At 39.4% G+C, this 20,938-nt stretch overlaps 1 protein-coding gene across 2 annotated transcripts; it reads right to left on the bottom strand.

Moving 5' to 3' along the window:
• Positions 1–737: 737 nt before the first annotated feature.
• Positions 738–20,379, bottom strand: b3gntl1 (UDP-GlcNAc:betaGal beta-1,3-N-acetylglucosaminyltransferase-like 1). Of its 2 annotated transcripts, XM_005950897.2 has the most exons (12): positions 19,944–20,379; positions 18,789–18,905; positions 18,595–18,694; positions 17,335–17,399; positions 16,468–16,533; positions 15,533–15,628; positions 12,078–12,173; positions 10,789–10,913; positions 8,447–8,582; positions 8,255–8,323; positions 8,082–8,156; positions 738–6,575 (listed from the first exon to the last, which is right to left on the bottom strand). In XM_005950897.2, exons 1-12 carry the CDS (start codon positions 20,163–20,165, stop codon positions 6,495–6,497), a joined length of 1,248 nt encoding a protein of 415 aa, XP_005950959.1. In that variant the 5' UTR covers positions 20,166–20,379; the 3' UTR covers positions 738–6,494. The 2 variants fall into 2 exon arrangements, with proteins under 2 accessions (XP_005950959.1, XP_042071911.1); XM_042215977.1 differs by lacking the exons at positions 17,335–17,399; positions 18,789–18,905; positions 19,944–20,379.
• Positions 20,380–20,938: the final 559 nt, after the last annotated feature.

Raw genomic sequence — 20,938 nt, 5'->3', positions numbered from 1 at the left:
TGACAGTGGAGCAGCAGAATTAAAAGTTGAATACGAGGCACATTAAATCTGTGTTTGCATGTGTTTTCATATATATGCAAACACAAGTTTAATGTGTCATTTCTACCATGGTAAGCACCTTTGCGCTTCCTTGAAGTCCAACAGGTCCCTTATTCTTCTTCAAACTGCTTATGTGAGTGGTTATGTGCATGCCGGCTTTATAAACACATGGATCATATTATCAGCGTGAAAATTAGATCAGCATGCAGGTCTGGAGCAGCAGCCTGATTTTTGCAGCTCCCTCAAACGTCCCCCTTAAAACATGTGAAATAGTCAATGCTTTGCCTTTTAGCGCTTTTCCTCTATTGTCATGTTTTAGGACGTTTAACCCCGATTCAAAGACGCACGTGAGTTACTTTATTCTTTGTAACCCTTTTTGTCCCTGCGCCGCTGCTATTACAGTCCTGCTGCTTGGTTTCCTCAGTCTAAATACAAACCTGTAGAAAAAAATGACATGAAAAAAACGGTCACATAAGCGTCTGTTTGTCTCTTTGGTGTTTTTCCCGTGAGAAAACAGTCAGAAGGCAAGCATGTTACTGACTCGTCACATTCCCCCGGACAGCCAGAGCAATCTGACGCATTTCGAGAAATGCTGTAACAAACTCCTCTAAACCCCCCCTCCCACCCTACACACACATTCCATAATGCCTTCCTGTGAAACTGATAAATAAAAATGCCCCTTTCCTTGGATTTCTGACATTAAATTAAATTAAAAAAAAAAAAATACAGTAAAGAATAACCCTCCTTTGTAATATGAATATTTTGGAATACAAGGCTGTGAAAAAAAATTATTTGGACAATTCTAAACCACAAATTTAGAATAAGCATATATACAAGAGGTTCATATCATTTCCATGCGCCACTGTCTAGATGCAGTGTTTACTGTTATTTCTATGTTGGGATTCCCAGGGTAATGTTGGGATCTTTAATGATTTAGGTAACCGTGGTAATGTATTTGCGGATTTATATATGTATGATGTTTGCTTATAAGCCTTTACAAATATTTCTCTCACATATTATGTTTGCACTCATATTTGAATTGATTTGTGAACAACTGTGTGAATAAACGCTCTCAGAAAGGGCTTATACAAAGTATTACAATATAATTATCGTTGTTAATGAATCAGTAAACAAGTGCTTATCCTTAAAATGCATCTCTCCTTAGGTTTGAAATAGGGGTAGACACTGCCTACACAGGGACTCTCGAGTTTAATCCTGTCACCACCACAGAGGACTCTTTCTGATGTGCTGTTTGACCTCAGATGCTCCTGCACCATGTGAAGTATTTACAGAGCAGCAGAACCTCTGACCTTCTCCCCTGCAGTCACCTGGCTCTTCTCAAGCAGACTGACAGGAGGAACGCCACGTCTGTCGACACTTTTCTTCCTCACTGAGCCAAACACACAATTGCTCTATCTCCCATTACAACCTTTGTGGCCTTTACTTCCTTTCTCTCAGTCTTTTTTGGTTTGTTTTTGTTATTAAGAAATCCTAATTTACGTACGAGCTAGCTGAGCGTGGCAGCTTGACAGTAGCTGTTGAATAAAAGGAAGGAACACTGAGCCCACGCCAATGAAACGCCACTTCATGCTTCCCTACAAAGGAAGACAGTGAGACAGTGAAAGTGAGGAATATGATTTTTGGGCTGAGCATCTACTTCGCTGTAGACTGTAATGATTTGTTTTCTTATACTGTTTATATGTTGAGCAGAATTGTCATCACTACAACCGATCAAAAATAAATAAACACAATTTCTACAAACACAATTTTCTTCTTTCTCGAGTCATTCAATGCAGTGTAAATGTTTAATTACCAGCCAGTAACCTGAGGTACTCTGAAATTTTTTAAATGTTTCATAATTGTCTTGGTTTACACCTATCACCTGGTGCCCGATCCAATTAATTTTGCAGTGTCTTAATGGCAGTAGCTACTGTGGATGTATACACAGAAATGCATAGTCTTGCACAAGATTATCCATTTCTGGATAGTCATGTCCAAGACTGCATGACTATAGATTTCATATCCCAAAGACATCATGGAGGAAATCAGTATTTGACATTTTGTGGCCTGATTTCTTTCACTGCTAATGATGCTGAGGTCTTAATGGTACATGTCAGAGTAAAAATTAAATTTCAGCTATTATAATAATAATAAACTTTATTTATAAAGCACACTTAAAAACCAAGGGTATGCCAAGGTGCTTAACAAGTAAGATAGAGAATAGGAGGAGGATAATAGAAATAGGACCAAAGCAAGTACTAAGTATGCAAGCAGATAACTGTCACTCATACATAGGAAAGCAAGGGGTACAGAGCAAACAAGAATTTAAATGAGCATAAAAGTGCATGATATAAAATCATAAAAGAAATATTAACTAGAGGGAAAGGCAAGATTGAATAAGTGGGTTTTTAATCGTGATTTGAACAGTGCAATGGAATCAGATGTGCGGAGGTTGAGAGGAAGGGTATTAGCTTTAAGGACTTGTAAATGTCTAGCAATTTTCTGGCCTTGCTGATCATTTGACCATACATTTGTTAAGGGGTTTACTCTGTACACTTGAAACATTTCATATACCTCATATCAGTGGCCAAATTAGAATAACCAGTTAACCTAACATGTCTTTTAACTCTGGGAGGAAGCTGGAGTACCTGATGTAACACCACACACCTACAGCGAGAACATGCAAACCTCATAAGGAAGGGCTTCTGTGTGGCCAATCAGACCAGCCCAACCAGCTTTGTAGTTACTATTTCAAAGTAGGAATGTACATGCAAATAGATATTTTTTCTTCCACTTCACAGTAGTTCTGTTTTGCTGGTGGTTGTAGCTCAGGAGTTACAGCATGTTTTTTAGTGATCAGATGGATGGTGGTTTTATCTGTGACTGCTCCAGTCTGCATGCCAAACTATCCGTGGGCAAGATACTGAACCCCACGCTGCTCTCCGAAGTCTTCATTCGAGTTAGAGAGAATTTAGACATAGAAAAAAAGGTGCACTGGTGAATGAAGCATGTTGTATAAAGTGCTGTGGGTGCTCAAGAATCGTAGAAAAGGACCTATTTGGTGATAAAATTAACAAAGGTATCAGTTTTTGTTATTTTAGGCCTATAATTGCCACAAAACATGACATTGTAATAATGAAAATGAAGAGCCAAAGTATTTATAGTTAAACAGGCTGCTTTGCCTTCATCATAAGGTTCAAAGACCTTTTGTGGCTCCGTAGAGATTCGATTAAAAATCGAACCGCCCAGTTAGTTGCTTTTAATTTGATTATACGCTGCTATTGCATAACACTTCCAATGGTAAAACAGATGGTAATTATTGCAAATAGTCAGTGTGCTTTCTCTTTATAGTGCAGCATTTTACACAGCATGCATGTGCATCTTCTTTTCAGACACAAAAACCTCTTCTGGAGGGAGAAGTCGAAACAAAGGAATGCTGTATCATTCCAGGTGAATGAAAAAGCCCTCAGTCTCTGACCCGTGACCCCCCTTCATTCAAACACTCCACTCTCTTATCTCTTTTTCTTATCAGCTGCACTGCCAGAGCTCATGCAGCTGTGTAAGAATGCGTGTGTATATTTCTTCTACACACGCGTAGATTTATTTGACCAGTGAGGGCAAGCAGGCTCCGGGGTCAGGGTCATTCGGTCCGCTTGTGTGTGTGCATTATGAGGTCTGATGTCTGCAGAGCACCAGAGTGTATACACTGAGTAAAGCTCTGTTTACTCTCTTTCATAGATCCTCCATTAGAGCTCACTCTGATCATCCACCAAGTGCTTCATCATGAGGGCAGACTGGCTAAAAAGTGCGTTATTTAGACAGGATGCGGTCTTACTTAAACAGCTTGTTCTCAAATATTTTGTGTTCATTCATCCAAAGAATATTACAGTTTTATGACTGCACATACTTTGAATGACGGGTTGCATTCGGAAGCAGATAAATGTTACGTTTCGAATATGCCCCACCTTAAACAAAACGGCAAATCATTTATGTAAAAAACCCCAAATCACATGCAAAGTCTCTCTCTGGAAAAGCCTTGTTGACTAAAGGGAAAATTCACCTCCAAATCATTGTTGTTGTTGTTTTGGGTTTTTTACATTACTTTGGTGTGAGTCACTCTGTTTGGAGAAATCAGCTACAGACGCATTAACCCCTCTCTTGAATATAAAAGAACTAAATGGCACTTTTTTTTATGGAGATCAGAACTGTAAAAACTATACCAGCTGTGTTTATCGATCTGCAGAACAAAGCATACATCCACCTGTTACAAAAAGTAGGCGACAGCTCGGCAGGACATAAGCATTAATGGTGTCCCACACTCAGCTGAGATGTAATATCAGCTAGCTGCACTCTCCTTTTTCGGTGGACATGGACAGTAGAAAGAAAATAATTCCTACAAAAATCATTCTGTGTTACGGGATTTTTTTAATCGCCTAGGTCATTGGTGTGGACACAACAATCTGCCCAGCACACTAAAATGTGCCATTTAACTCCATTAATTTAGCTCTATTATATCAAAGACAGACATTTTTACAGCCTGCTTTTTCAAAACGGGGCAACTCACATCAAAACAACACTCTGGACGGATAAAACGCACTCCAGGGTGGAGGTGGAAAATGGGTAAATCTGATTTTGGTTGTACTGTTCCTTTAAGTTTTTGAGTTTAAAGGAGAGAGGGAAGAGGGGGTGTAGATAGAAGCTAGTGGCTAAGTGGATGTGAATCTTTTTTTCTCTGCCCAAACAAAGCACTGTGCGGTGTGGGTGGCAGAGGCAAGGGGCTTTCACCTCAAACCTGACTCACTCCTGCTATTTATCCAACACTAAATCCAATCCTACCTACTAATGTGGTGCAGTGATTATGTGTCACTTTGTGCCTATGATAACAAAGGTAGCGAAAATAAAACTTTGGTAGGGATGACGACCGTTTTTTTTAACCATCGCTGCCTTTTAAACTGTTGTGGCCAAATTTACAGTAATGCAAACCGCGACGCCAAACCAGCAAACATTGGGGGATATTTTGTGTGGATAGGTCTGTTTACCTTTGGGCAGAAAAACTCCTCACTCTGTGAGGTAACATAAATGTTTTTTTTATGTGTTTACGTATCAAAATTGTGCCCTCTTAAAGAGGTTATTGTTCTTTAGATTTCATAAGAGACCCAGGGAAAGAGAAACAAATGTGAGCTGAATCTGTGTTTGCACATTCTTTGCAGATGTGTGCGTGCATCTGATTTTACACAGTTGCATCAGGGAACAATTGTTAAGAAATGTAGTCATAAAACATCCCACCCTTTATAAATTGTACTTTCTGTCATGACTGCACTTCCCTTTAACTTCAGTTACAAGTTCAAGAATACAGGTTGGCAATTATCGAACTGGCTTCACACAGACTGTGTGATATTTTATTCCTTCAGTAATGAACACTGGCAATGTCCTCTTGCATGATATAGAACAGTCATCTGTAAAGTACAAGGGTTTCAGAACTTCACATTTGTTTCTATCATTTCATATCTTCCCTTGTGCTGCCTCTTTCAGCTGTGGTTCAGTTCATCGTTACTTTTTGCTTTTAAAAGTGTCAGTTTAACATTTTGGGAAATACACACGCTTTTTAATTTAAAATAATAATAAACGTGTCAGCAGTCAGTCAGCTTAGCTTAGTGTATTATCACAGCTAAACCTGTTGCATGCATATTTCAGGGAGTTCCTTTCTCAAGGCGCAAAATAAAGGGAGGAGAATATTTAAATCAAGCATCCAAACTATTTTAGTAATGTTTACGACATGTCAGTAGCTGCTAATTCCACAGCTATTTAATTCTGAAAAAAATCAGGTCTTATTTTTTGCGCTTGATATTGAAATGAACTTAGTGCCTTTTTTTGTAAATCAATAAAATAACCACACCTTGGCCTGTTTAGTAAATCTGTCCCCACCTTTGTAAGACACTAAATTGTTTTGTTTCCATTTGACCTGTTATGTTCATTTTTGTATGTATTAAAGATGAGGAGACTCAAAGGTGTTAGGCTGTAATTGTTGTTAAATTAAGCTATGTTAAATTTCACTTGGTTTTATATTTTCTTTTTTGTAATATACGAGTCTGGTATCAACCATTACTCATCACTCAGCAAGAAATGTGGAATTAGCCTTACAAACCTTTGTGCTATGCTTAAGGAGAGGGTCAGAAAAAGTCAGAGCTGGGATATCCTGTTGTGACTTTATTAGCCGATATATCAAAGTGAAACTACAAAAAATGGCATTTAACCCATTTTAAGACTTAAAATACACGACAGCCATCTCCTACCCTCATCTTTGTAAATGTGCACTTATTTCCAGTGTTCACTCTTTTCCTGTTATGACCTGCCTACTTCTCAGTTTGCATATATGTGAAAGTGACGTATTCCTCTGCATTCCACTGCCTGTTAACCTGCAAGCCTCCTCCAGTCTTCCCCATCTCCCTGAACAGTCAGTTGAAGTGGTAATAATCTATTCCTTCCTTTAGCTGCAAAGAATTTAGATTTTCCTCCAGGTTGCCTCCAGTCATGTCCTACGAATGAAAAGATGCCACGAGAGAAAGAACATTAACAGAAAACATCATGGCAGGCCACAGTTTCTACAACACAACTTTCATTCACAAACATCATCATTTTCTTTCAAGTCTGAAATCAGCCATCAGGGTTTGTGGACTTCAGAATTCTTTTGACTTGGTGTTTCTTACTTAAAGCAGCAGCAAGCAAGAAGGAAAAGGAAATAAATAGTGAGAAAACAACCTTTTCCTGCAGCTTTGTCTTTAAACTGGGGGGAGGGGGGGAGTGTCACTGTGTCATTGAGCTTTTTACATAGCTAGCTGTTACCTTTGATTGCATGTGAAAGTAAGGTTAACAGACTAACTATGCAAGAAAAGAATGACATGCTCGATGTGCATTTTGAAGCTGATACAGTAGAAATGTTTCTGAAATGCTGATATTAGCACATTTATTGCACTTATCAGACCATCTTTGACACTCTTGTTTTGATAGATTTGCTCCTTTTTTTTTCACCAGTTGTCCAGTGCAGGCAGCTGTTGCTAATGTTGGAATATCAAATTTTCCTGCAGGATTTTCTGCCACTCAATCAGGCATTCCTTTATATGAAGGAATGCCTGATTTGAACAACAATTTTTTGGAACATCCCGTCTCTTGTGACTTCAAACTCTCCTATCAAGGGCCAAATTTTCAAAATCCTGAACAGATCCAAGAGGAGTTGCAGAAGTCTTGTTTTTGAGGCTACTTGAATTACAAAATGCTAAAAGGTCCTTATGGAATTTGACCAATGATAGAAAAACATGATAGACTCCCTCAGCTTTAAGCCAAAAGAAATACAACAATAAATGTTTGACTAAACTAAAGGAATTTAGGTTGAACCAGAGTCTTTGAGAAAAGTTGAAATCAATATATTTGCTGATAATAAATATTTGACACCTGGGTGTAAACCCAGTGTGATTGAGTCCAGGTGTTTGTTTATGTGGATGTCATAGAGAACAAGAGAGAGAATGATTGGGTCCAGGTCTCCATCTCCTCCGACTCTGATTACTTCTCCCAATTCCCATAATTGAGCAATTAGTAGACCCCTGAGGTGGGGTGGGGTGGGGGTCACCATAGATTTGAATCTGAATTTGGCTGTGTGATAAATAGATATTACGTGATTTAACTGCCACAATGGATGTGTGTGTCATTACATACTGAAAACCAATGAATAAAAAGAAACTGCCATTGTTCTAGGTATAGCCTATGTGTACTGCCACGATCTGGAGTATAAAATGCAAACCATGATATGTGTTATATGCAAACACAATAGTGGCAAAAACATGTAATGTTTGTACAAGCATCATGTGATCAAAGATCAGGCTGCTGTCTCTACCCATTTCCTGACAGCCTCTCCTGTGTTTGTGTGTGTTATGTCGTGCAGTGGGCACACGCCCTTCATCATTATGTTGTTAACATAGATTACAGACCTGAGGAACAGATGGTCAGAAACAGCAAACATACAACACACAAACATGCTTTTTGCTCACCAGTTTGACACAGATGATGAAAGGAGCGGAGGCGTTTTTGTAATGCAGAACTTGAATCTTTGGCTTAGGCCTTTCCTAGAAAGATACGGGAACACGAGAGAGGTTAATAAAAAATAAATCACTGGAATAAAGCCATCTTGGAGACCTGTTTAATGTAACAAATATGATCTCACCTTGGACTCCTCGTATGTATAGAAGCCTTTCTGGATCTTGTTCTCATCCACATCACAGAAAGCCTTGACCTAAAATAACAGAATGACACAAATTTCAAACACGCATTTCACAACTTTTTTCATTATCTGTATCTACTGAGACACAGGAAGCAGGTTGATTTGGCTGGTTATTTCCATCTGAAGGCAACATACTTTCTTCTGATTGGCTGGGTTAAGCGATCGGTACAGCTTTCGGCCTTGTTTACCAGCGTTCCATATGGTGAAGCTCTCCCATTGGCTGAGAACTCTCTCCTGCAGGAAGTCTACTCGCAGCTTCCAAATAGTCTCTCTGTGAACAGAGTGGCCAGAGAAGTCTAAATTAATCAGACTGTCACTGGTACAACTCCGAGATTCTTTTTATTTAGTGTGAGGAAAGAAGCAGTTGAATCTAAGCAGCAGGTTGAACACTTTCAAGGAAGCTGAAGGTCTTGGGAGAAGCTCCCCTCTGAACCTGTTTAACAGTTTCTGGGGTTTTTTTGTTTGTTTTTTAGAGATTTCTCTCTGGAAGTCCCACTCTGACCACTTGTACTTGCGATTTCACACCGAGGCTCAAAGAGCAAGTATCACCTACTGAGTCAAAATGAGCAAACTTTCACGTTATGAGTCACTACTAGTGACATGAGCTGGCTCTTAGGCTATGAGCTAAGGACTAAACAACAGCTTTCAGTAAAAGACTCTACGAGTATGTTTGTTGTGTATTTGACTTTCCTAGATTCAATTAATCTCCCACAAAAAAAAAACAAAGACTTCTACTGTAACTCCTTAAAGTGGCTGAGGAAGAATATTTACCATTGGTGAACTGTAACATGTGCTGTAGTCAAAATACATCAAAACCACTTGTTTCCCTCTTCTCTTATCGCCTACCCTTCTCGCCAGATCTGAATCCCTTCATCCACTTCCCCAAAAATTAGATTTAAGTTGAGCAGTCATCATTTACACTGACTGCAAAAGCTCTGGGATTAGAGGAGGAGCAAGTGTAAGAGTACAAAACAGAGCTTCCAAAGACCGATCGAAAAAAAAAGCAGCTGATGAAATGTTGGTCAGTTTGTTTACAACCGGTCTGATTGAGACAGCCTAACTTAGTTGTGCTCTATTGTAAATGATCAGTGAATACAAATGAAAGCTAAAGCTACAAATTTAAACCATCCTTTCGGTGTCATACCTTTACAAAGCGGCAAGTACTACATTTATTAAGTTGTGATCTGTTGCTTTAAGTAGATGGAAAATTTTATGCATGTAAATTAGTTTGACTTCCTGTAACCTCTGCACAACTGTGTACAGGGTTCTCTCTCTCTCTCACACACACACCCTCAAGATTAAATCTGTCTATGTTTACAAGCTTAACCCCCTTCTACTCACATTTTAAAACAAAGGCACTAATAATGAGAAATCAAGCAGACATTCTCAGAAAGTGCTTCACTCTCATCTCTTGATGTGAACTTCTTACTTTTTTAAGCACTGGGCCTCATATGGCAAGCAAACCCGATTCCACCATCATCGTGGAGCTCGGGTGGTCTCCAGATTCCTTGGTTATTATGCATTCTCTATACAGGCTTTGATTCTAAGGCAGGGCAGCAATATGGTAGAGATTAACTACACACAAACCTTTTCATCTCATTTACAAACAGTGCATTTCTGTGTAAGTAAGCCTCCCAACTCAGTTACCTTTTGGCAGTATCTTTTAAAAGACTTCACACCTCACATTTAGCACATCTACAATTACATGCATGAGCAAGATCGACGTAAATAGACAAAAATAAGATAATGGTTTCATTTCACTAAAGAGAGGAAGTAAGTAGGCAGTACATGGGAAGGGGTTATAAGAAGTAGGGGAGAGTGGAAGGCAGTCTAGCTTGAAATAGATCTCCAAAAATAGATGATAGATGAAGACAGAGGAGGATGATTGGTGAAGGAGTGCATCAACACGGGCAGATATACGAGCACTGGTTAGACGCAAGGGAGAAAGGAAGGAAAGAGGGAAGGAAGGTGGGATAACAGGAAAGAAGGGATGAAAGGTTAGGCAGTGTGAGTGGAGAGAAGGCAGGAAAGACCTTTTTCTTTGGTGTGTTTTAGATTTAGAGACAGACCAACACACCTGCAGAGACTGCATGCTGATGCACAGGCAACAGCAGGAATGCACACGTCCTCACACACACGCGTGCACACGCGCACACACAACGCTACGCAATATGTCAAACATTTCTGTTCACAACGCGATCCGATTCCCTCCCAGCACCACTGGACAGATACTGAGCATTCCACAGAGAGAAGAAAACGCATAGAAATTCCTGATTCATACGCTGGGAAAGTGACTGAAATTCCACAAACTCAAGCTTACTAAAACACGTGTCTGTGTATGTGTGTGAGTATATCTGTGTGTGAGCTCTGAGAAAATCTGGGATGCCAGTGGGCAGCTGTGAGTAGGTGGAGGATCAACACCATGTCCAAGTATGTGTGTGTGAATGCAGCTGAAGAGGAATGATGGTTGGACTGACTCAGTTACGGAGTGAGTGGCTGCTTTCTCATGATAACGATATATCAGCAGGCACTGGTCAACCCGGAACAGACCCCCACCATGACGAAGACTCTGGTAAAAAAAGAGAAGATCCTCTGGGACTCCCTGGAGACAGAGAAGAAGAATTATGGTATGATATGACATATGCCCAAACACAGAGCTGCAGCTAGGCCTTACCTCCACTAATCCGAGTCACTAAACTGAACCTCCTGAATATTTGGTGCTTTTTAAACTGAATTGTCTGACAAATAAGATGACTTGGTATGCGGCTAAATAAAGACCATCTGAGAACTCTGTGCTTGAGCTTTGGGGAGTAAAATTGTTGTTCATCTATGTCTGTGCATCCCAACCATACAGCGTATGGATGCAGTTTGCTAGTCCATGTTGGAAGTGCTAGCTGATAACTTGCCACACTACCTTCTAGTCTAAATCTTGTAAATTCTGATTCCAAAAATCCAATATAGCAACATTTACATGCTAACATTAAGGGTTCCTTTCTTCTTTTAACAACAGTCCACAAATAAGGAGTAGACCAGTTGCTGGATGTTTGGGAGATTAACGTGTTGCACTCTTATCTGATATAAGACTCCAGCTGGTTAACAGTCCTGGGTGTTGTCTGTCCTGTTTGTAGTTTCATGATTTTTAGCAACACTTACTTTTCAAGCCTTTCGTAAACCCTGTCCTAACCTTTTGTGTTGTTATGCTCACTTTTTCATGGAACAGTAAAATGACATGATATATTTTCAGTGTTCTATAATGAATAAAATATGGATTTACGGGATTTGCAAATCATTCCCTTCTGTTTTTATTAGCATTTTCCACAGCGTCCCAGCTTTCTTGGATTTGGGCTTATATATCAGATATCAAATGTATTTTTGATAGTGAGAACATTTAACAATTGTGTTTTTAGCAGTGTGCTAGATGTGAGAAAGGAAAACGTCAGGCAAGGTTTCAGTTGGATTTTCACAGAATTTCCTAGTTTTCATGTGTGAAAACAGCTGATATGAGTAGGGGTGAGAAGTCGAATGCTTTAAAGGATGTTCTTATCAGCTGCTCGAACAGTGTCTGAAAACTCCTCCGTTTCCACACCTTTCCATCTGGGTAATTGTTTCTGACATTCACAACCAATTCATACATTCAAGAAGTGACAGGTCAGGTGTATAGAGGTGACCGATCACTATTATTTCTGACATTTGGTGAGTCGACAAGAGCAACAAAGTGGGTTTGTCAACACCTCAGAGAGTCAGTTTGAGGAATAGGAATGCTTACCTTGCCTCCCTCATTAAACGGCCCAACTTTCTGATACCATTCCCGTGAGCAGAACCATGTTGGCATGACAACACTGGGCCCATGGGAGGTGTACACCTGAAACCGACAAACTGTTAGAATTTCATAAATTTTCAGTTTGTGGCAGATCTGTAGGACTATATTCTGGTCAATAACCTAATAAAGAGACAATATACAGTGTCATATTAGCTACACACCGTCCAACTTAAATTAATTGTTTGTGTTGCTGTGCTTGAGATTCATTTGAAAAAGGTTTCATGCACATGTTTATTCAAGAATGAATGTATCTAATGCATCTGGTTTTACACGTTTTTACCTTTAGCTCACAGGGTGCCAGGAGGAGCACAGGCAACATCAACACATTTAAAAAAAAGTTTTTTCTTGTGCCACTTTCAGTAAATAAAGGTTATTAATTACTATGTTTTTATTTTCTTATACTATTTCTGTTATTTCACATTGTGCGAACTTTACTGGATGGATTTTGAAGCTACTGGCTCTGAAAAATTTCGCAATAGTATTTAAGCAACAAGCTGCACTCAGGAGAAGTTTAGTTCTATTCCTGAAAACAAAATAGGTTAGAGTGCAGCCACATGTGCTTTCTTAAAGCAGTGTGTGTGCTTCCTGAAGTGTGCAGGGGAAGGATACACATTTCCATCCTCTCGCATATGATTCTTTGACTAATGAGTTTGTTTTGGCTTCTCCTCGTTTCTCTGACCGCAAAACTCTTTTAATACATCAGGATCGGATTATGTCCACTATATTTCTTTCTCTTTTTACAGATGCAGGCCCCCAACTCATTTGTTACACCAGCACCCAGCCCCCTCTCAGTTCCCCACCCCTGCTTGTTCCTCATCTCTGTGTGTATTTTGTAACAGTAATATTTTTGCATATTGAATCTAAAGGTCATTTCAGGTGGTCCTACTTCCCTCTCCCACTACATCACTCTGTCTTACACACTGTGTGCATATGCATTTGTATTTGTGTGATTGTTCATGGTTGAAGTGGAAATACTACTGCGTAACAGAAATGCATCACAGATGAAAATAATTGTGCAAAACATCTGGATCCAGGCAGTTGAACAGCTGGACAGAATCTGGAGTGTATGAGTGTGTGTGCATGTGTGTGTGTCCGCCTACGTGCATCTCTTTGCCTTTCTGTAGTAATATTGCAACATTTTGCAGATGTAAGCTGTGGCCAAAAGCATGAATAAGAGACCAAGTTCTGGGAAAGACTGCGAGCATTAGGGTGAACGTGAGTAATCAGACGGGTAGAGAACATTTTAGACAACCATATCTAATGCCCTACAGATGAATGTTAGAGTAAAAGAAGCAGTGCTCAATGTAAATTTTAAAGTTTAACTCGGTTAAGTCCAGTTTCTTTGTCAAGAAAGTAAAAGCAAAGGCAGATAGAGTCAAGAAAGAGAAGGGGAAGGAAAAGGAAAAGGAGCGGCTTTTAAGACTGCAGAATCAATGTATGATCTCATTCTCATGCTCCATGAAACTTAATATCATATAAATATCCTGGAATGTCTGCTAAGGAGTTATGCAGACCTTGTGTGTGTGTGTGTGTGTGTGTGTGTGTGTGTGTGTGTGTGTGTGTGTGTGTGTGTGTGTGTGTGTGTGTGTGTGTGTTAGGGAGAGTGAGCCAGTCCAGGTTGTCTTGTATCCTTAGTGACAGCGTGTTTTGTTAAGTCAGAAACAGCAGACTTCCATCTCTTCAAAAACAGACATACTTCCAGGGGTTTTACTTTTATATCACTGTTTTTTTTATTACTTCGTGAATAATGTAACTTTTTAAAAACACACTGGGTAAATATTTTCACTTGATCACATCGTCAAAGAAATTCTAAAAAAAATGTTCCAATACTTATAGTGTGAATAAGTATTGGAATTTGCCTATTTAGAGCGCTTGTATGGCAAACACAAGTGGACACACCTCTCAAATCTTGCCCACTATATTTGATTATGAGTACAAGCATAAAGTCATAAATTACAGCAAAAACGTAGCCAAGCTGGTCAAGTGACCAAATGCTTTCATGGCTTTGAGTGATTAGTAAGGCTCATGATTAGTTCATAGTTCCTCCTGCCAGGGCCAACAGCTTGTGCATCTGTTATGCATCTATCAGGGTGTATTCACTGGTTACCTTATGGCTTCCCATCTATGACAGAAATCATAATTTCATTAATGTAGTCAGCACTTAGGTCAAGAATGTTTAACACCATTACCTTTTATGTCTTTATGGAGCCCTTTACCAATGAATTTGGAACTTACATGTTACTGTCATCATAAGACAATTAGAAAAAGACTGAACAAACATGGCTTATTTGGCTTATATCCCTCTAAAAAGAGCACGGTAGAAGAGTCCACAATACTAATAGAATAATGGAGATTTTGTCCATAATGCACAGTGTCAGATTTGATGAAAACCTAATATAGTATATCTGCACAAACATCTCATACCTACTGACATGCACCCTGGTGGAGGGATGATGACCTGGGCTTGTTTTGCAACCACAGGGCGCGGGCACCTTGAGTAGACCATAAAGTCTTTGTATACCAAAGTATTCTAGAGCTAAATGTAAGACTATCCATCCAACAGCTAAAGCTTGGCCCAAATTGGGTCACGCAACAGGACAATGATCCCAAACACAGCAGCCAAGAAGAAGCAACGTGCTGCAATGGCGCAGTCAAAGTCCCAACCTCAGCTTGATTGAAAGGCTGTGGCAAGACCTCAAGAGAGCCGTGCATAAGCAAATGCCCACAAACCTCAATGAACTGAAGCAACGCTGTAATGACAAGTGGACCAAAACTCCTCCACAATGATGTGAGAAAACGATGAAGTCATACAGAAACCAATTACTTCAAGATATTGCTTAAAAAGGTGGCTCTACAAGCTACTGAATCACAGGGTTTATATATATAACGAGTCCTTTGGCATGACTGCAGATGCCGTCAATGTATGAAATATAACAAGGAGCACAGAAACAGTTTGAAGCTTGTAGGTTTATTGAGTAGTGAGCTACCTGTTTTCTTATTTTTTCTTATTTTTTTTAAACGATGTACTCAATTTTTCAGACAGCTTTACAGTATAATAAAACTAAAGTGCTTGTGTATGATGATTTGCTAGCTGCACAAGGCTTTCTACACAAAGCTCAAAACTTTTACCAGCTTCCACTACAGGCTGCCCTCAGCAGACTGCTGGCACTGGGGTCTGTTTCCTCTGCTGGGATTGTGATAGACAGAGAGGTCAGGAGTGATGCAGCATCCTCTCTCCACTCCACAAACACATTTCCGTGGAAACTGCGTACAGCAGGTATGTATCCTGTTTCAAACTGACCTAGTAGCTGCCTGTCACGTGACCTCACGCATTCACATATGCATGCGAAAACACATTAGTCGGCAATCAAAACATGCTCCGCTAAGCTGCATTCATTTACCTGTGTGATGAGCTGGTCCTGACTGAGTGTGTTGATCCAGCGAGTGTAACGCTCTGTAGATCCTTCCGGTACCCGCTGGACTCTGCAGCCAATCAGCTATCATGGAAACACACATACACAACTTTGTGAGTAAAATAAAAATTTTCACTCCAAGAACCACCCAAAACATTTTCAATCATTTTAGACAAAATTCTGTATCAGAGAGCTTCTGTGTTTGTTTGTTTTTGCAAATCGAGCTGCACAAACTTCCAATGATTTGAGTAATTATGCTTCAGACTGAAGGCTGAGTTTGAAATATTAACTTGATTTTGAAGTTCAATAGAATTGTTTAACATATTTTTTTATTTCAGATAATAAAAAAACTAAGATATTATTGGCAGAATAACTAATAAGTCATCTAAAAGTTCTAATACATTTCACCCAAATAATGCAAACTACTGCTTCATATCGTGTTTCCTATGAGACATATTCAAGCAAAAAAAGGAAAGAAAGAATTACATCAGAATCAGAGGATACATAAAGAGAGATTATAGAAAACTGAAAAACAAAATACGGGTCCCATTTTTTCACCTACAACTATAAAAAAATTACAGTTGGAACAGAACCAGGCAGGCTGTTTATGGAGGACGGCAAGCCTGCTGTCTCTATGCTGTCGCCCTTATTTTCCACACACACATGACCTATAACCCCTGACCTGCCAGGTCAAAGAAAGCATCAACACCGGATACTCACTCTGTTCTACATGCCAACTGTACAGCAGCACGCGCACGCATGCACATGCACATGCTCACTCTCACAAACAATATCTTTTTTGTTGTTGTTGTTTTCATTTTAACACTGATAGTCAGAGGGAAAGGTAGAGAGGAGGAGGAAGAGAAGTGAGAAGAAAAGACAGGGAAGGAAGTGATTAAGCAAACGCTTAAGAGAGAACTTACAGTGTTTTTGTGCAAGACGGACGCCTCATACTGCAGACGAATTCTTTGGGGCAACATAATGTCATCCTAAAGTTAAGAAAATAATTATTTTAAATGTCTATGCCAATAACACGTGACAACAAATGGACAATACACACAATTCTTTTTCATTTGCACTTAATGAACTATATTAGAGCTTGGTCAAAATGGTTTGGGTTGGATTTTCTATTGTTAGTTTTGACAATTTTAGCATTTTAACATAAAAAACAATTTTTTAATAATCTCGGAGGGGTCTGTCTAACTGCAATGATAGATAGAAAATAGGCAAAAAACTTGATGTGCACAGAACAAGAGTTTATCTTCATAGCGTGGTTGAGATAAAGGCTGTATTTAAAGTTTAAGAGGGTAAAATATATCAGTATATCAGCATTACCAGAAAAAGAGTCACAAGAATAAACAGAACTAGTTGACTGCTTTCAGATAAACCAATCTCATAGGCACTGAGTGTTTTCTGTGAAAAGTTAGCAGAAAACAGCCAAGTTGATATGATGCGACTCCAAAAGATAAGAGCAAATATAGCCAGAGGCGATCAGAGGTTGGAAGATTGTCAGATGTTTGGAGCTTTCATTTTTGGCTGTGTCAGATGAGTGTGTCAGATGAGTGTTTCAGATAAGCAGCTACAAAGCACTGTGTCAAAAACAGAGCTATCCTAATCTAACTTAAACTTCTCTTTCATGTTCATGTTTAGCCCATCAGTCGGTAACTTGACTGCTGAGATCTGTTTGCATGTATTTTCTGGATAACTGAACACCCCGGTATGATTTCATTATTTTGGACATACTATTGTATGTGATATGAAAGATATGAAGCACACTCGGTCACACCCACCGCATCCTGAAAGCACAAGTATTGCCCACGACTCTGACATATGGCCTTATTCTTTGCATATCCCACTGAAAGACAAAAGAACATTTCATGCTTATTTGTTCTTACGGTTTTAAATATGTCTTTGTGAGACAGTTAAATGTGTGCTTGGATTATTAATGAACTGTCAAACCAGACAACATGAAAAAGCGCTGCCGGTGTGTTAGCGCTTAAGTAAAGGCTCGTTTATTACATTTCTGCTAGCTTGAGGGCTTTCAAATGTACTGCAAATTGTAGCGCATTGAAATGTGTTGCACTACGTTACAATGCACATTCTACAAATAAGTAAGAGACATGAACTTAACACATCCATCTGAAATCAGTATAAATTGCTGCAGAGTACCAGTTCCTGTTTCAGTCACGGAAAAAAAAGTCTCTTAAAGGTTGCACTGTATTTCTGCACTTCTCCTTAATTAAGCATTCACAAGAGTAAGTCCAACACTCATCACAGAGTGGAAGATTTTAAGGACCAGATCTTAAACGGCCCCTGATAAGCTGTTGCACCAATGGAAACTGACTTATTGTCTGAACTGCTTATTTTAATACAGTGGGCTGTATACAGACCTCGCTACTAACTGTGTAACGCTTCTGACAGTCACCAAACAAAGTAAAAGTACTTCAAAGCCTGTTGGACACAATTTCAATGAAACATTTTGTTCAACCCAGTAACCCTCGTGAAATGCTGAATGTGCAGATTCAGTGCAGCTGATCCCACTACTGATCAGCAGGGCCCAGAGTATAAAGACCGTTAGAAATGGCTCATTTACTGCCAGTAGGCCAATTTGGCAGCATTCAAGCTGCCTTCTTGTTAATGAGCTCAGTAGCGTTCACTGTTCTTTGGAGATTGTGTTTGGTTGAACTTTTGCCTTTGTTTTTGGTTGTTTCAGCATAAGGGCTGCTGCATGGCTGGTCTTTATGTCAACCATGTTCATATAAACTGATTTTACATGTAAATAAATCCCCCTTCTTTCACATACTTTCCATTTCTCCCCAGAAACTTGTCAGTACTCACCTCAGACGTGGTTTATTCTGGGGAATGTAACAATGGCTTTCATTTGATATCATTAGCTGCCACAAATGGTGATAGGAACAACTGGGAAGATGTTACGGGAATTATGAGCATCTACTAGCATTAAGGCCTTCATGTTCAACTACAAAATAAAGGTCACATAATTTGATTGGGAGCGTGGACTGACTGCTGATCATATCCCAAAAGTTACTGACCTCCTTTAGGTTGTTCAGAGTTGTGACCAGAGATCACCACTGAGATGCCCTTTGCCTCTAGCCTCTCCCTCCAACCTTCCACCACTTTTTTCGAGTCATCCTAAAAGACACGCACATGCATAAGAGTTAAGTGATGTCTCAAACTATGAGACAATGTATTCTTTCACTTGTGTAAATATGCCTACAAAACCTACGGTGCTTGCGTCATCAAACACCGACAGCTCCATGGATCCAGAGAAATCTTGGACCAATATGGCCTGCAGACATTCATCCAGCCAGCATGATGCATTATACACTGGCATGACAATACTCTGAGTAAAGAAGACACAAATAGAAAGTTTACACTCAGTTCAACTGCTGCTTTGGCAACCACAAAAACAACAATCAAGCAGGATGGTATAAACTGGAAGTGCAGGAGGGAAGTGATCTTGAAAATGAGTAAAATTGCAACTGTAGCACTTCTTTAATCAAAAGGGCATGGAAATAACAAAAGTCAAACTCCTATATAGTAAGTAAGTTGAAATTGCCAGTGTCTATATGTACAACGTTTCCAGTATATTAGGCACAACTTGGTTCAGACCAATCAAGCAGCTTTCTAATATTATACTGAACCTGTTACAGCTGCCAAAATAACTGACACAACTAAGGTATAGACTTGGGACATGTGGGGGTATTCAGTGGTACTTAGTGCTGATAATTTGGGTCCTGGATTTCTGGGGTGGGATCTCCATCAATCTGGCTTGTTTTACAGACTTCATGTCAATCCTTCATGGGGTAAGAAACTGGGCAAATAATTTAGGGACTTTTTCATTTTTAATGGAACAGTTTTGTTTTGCTTTTTCCATCTTGTCATTAGGTGCCCTGTGCTGAATTGGAGGCCGTTGATGTTGGGGAGTGCTTGGTTTGCAACAACATTTCAACATTTGTGTGGGTGTCAAAGTGAGAGTCACATAAATACCAGCACTCAATGTTTCCGAGTGCATTACACTGTAATATGTGGTTATTTTATTCATCTGTCCATCTACTGTTTAAATACTGTGGCTGACTGGTGTAGCCCAACAGATGCCACTTTCATTATTAGGATCTGTAATGGTTTCCCTAAAATAACTATAGCAAATATTTACGTTTCAAGCCCTGTATCTCTAGAAGACAAGCCTGTTGCTCTATTAGTTTGCTCTTAACAAATTAAAACCGCAAGTAAATGCCACACCACCGAAATAGAGACGAGGATAAGCCTGTATGCTCAGTAAACAAACTATTTAGGGTGGTAATACTGGCCATATCACTTTTTATAACTTTTACTCTCCTTAATGTCAGTATCGACATTAAATTGAGTCATCATCACCCACCACATCCACAGTGCTCTTCTCCACCTCCCGCTCTTTGCCTCCTGTCAGTGTTTCCGTGGTGCGTAGCCGCTTCGGCGGGTTCATGTCGACCTCTGACTCCCTGACCTGCTGCTCCGTGTCCTCGCTACGTCTCATGGGGCCAATATAAAAAGTAGCCAAGCGACCGCTAACTCGAGGGTATAGAATATAAGCTATAAGAAATGGTTGCAAATGTGTGTACATGTACAGAAAGGCAGGCAGACACGCGAAATCCACGTGGATTAAAGCAAAGCCATTTTAGGACACTTCTCAACATGAAGTGGACCCATTTCTACTACAAACATCACCTAAAAGGTCTCCTGTGAATTTTAACAGCGGACATCGTGACAATTTATCCTAAAGATGTAGCTCAAACCCACAGTGTTGCTAGCAGTTTAATAACTTCCGCAAATAATGACTCCCGGACGCTCATTGGCTCATGCAAAACACGGACAGACACCGGATTCGCTGCGGTTCACTGTCAATCATCTAAAGCGGTGACGTAGACGAAGCGTATGTATTGCTGTTTGTTTGAAGATACCGCGTTTCTGAAAACATGGCACCGGTAAAGTGTAGGATGAGGCTTAATTATTAAACAAACTGTCTAATTCAAGCTATTTGGATATTATTGGGATATATTTTGCTGCTTGTATATATAAATATTAATATATATATATATATATTTCCCCTTTTCATTAATATTTATTATTGTTATTAATCCATTGCGCAAAATTACAAAACAGAAGCCTAATCTCTTACTTAAAATTCTACAGTAAAATATATCACAATGGATAAATAAATAAGTGACTCGTACAATAAGTTTATTTATAGTTATTATAGTTATCTATGGTTATTGTCTTATTTACTTATTTTAATCGATCGACCTATCTATCTACAGTGATGTGAAAAAGTAGTAAAGTAATAAATAAAAAAAAATTCTATCTATCTATCAGGACCCAATCCTTTAAATCAACTAA

The sequence above is a fragment of the Haplochromis burtoni genome, unplaced genomic scaffold (assembly GCF_018398535.1).
Source record: "Haplochromis burtoni strain Fernald_Lab_line unplaced genomic scaffold, NCSU_Asbu1 Contig_886, whole genome shotgun sequence".
Taxonomy (NCBI): domain Eukaryota; kingdom Metazoa; phylum Chordata; class Actinopteri; order Cichliformes; family Cichlidae; genus Haplochromis; species Haplochromis burtoni.
This window is presented reverse-complemented; position numbering and strand designations above follow the sequence as displayed.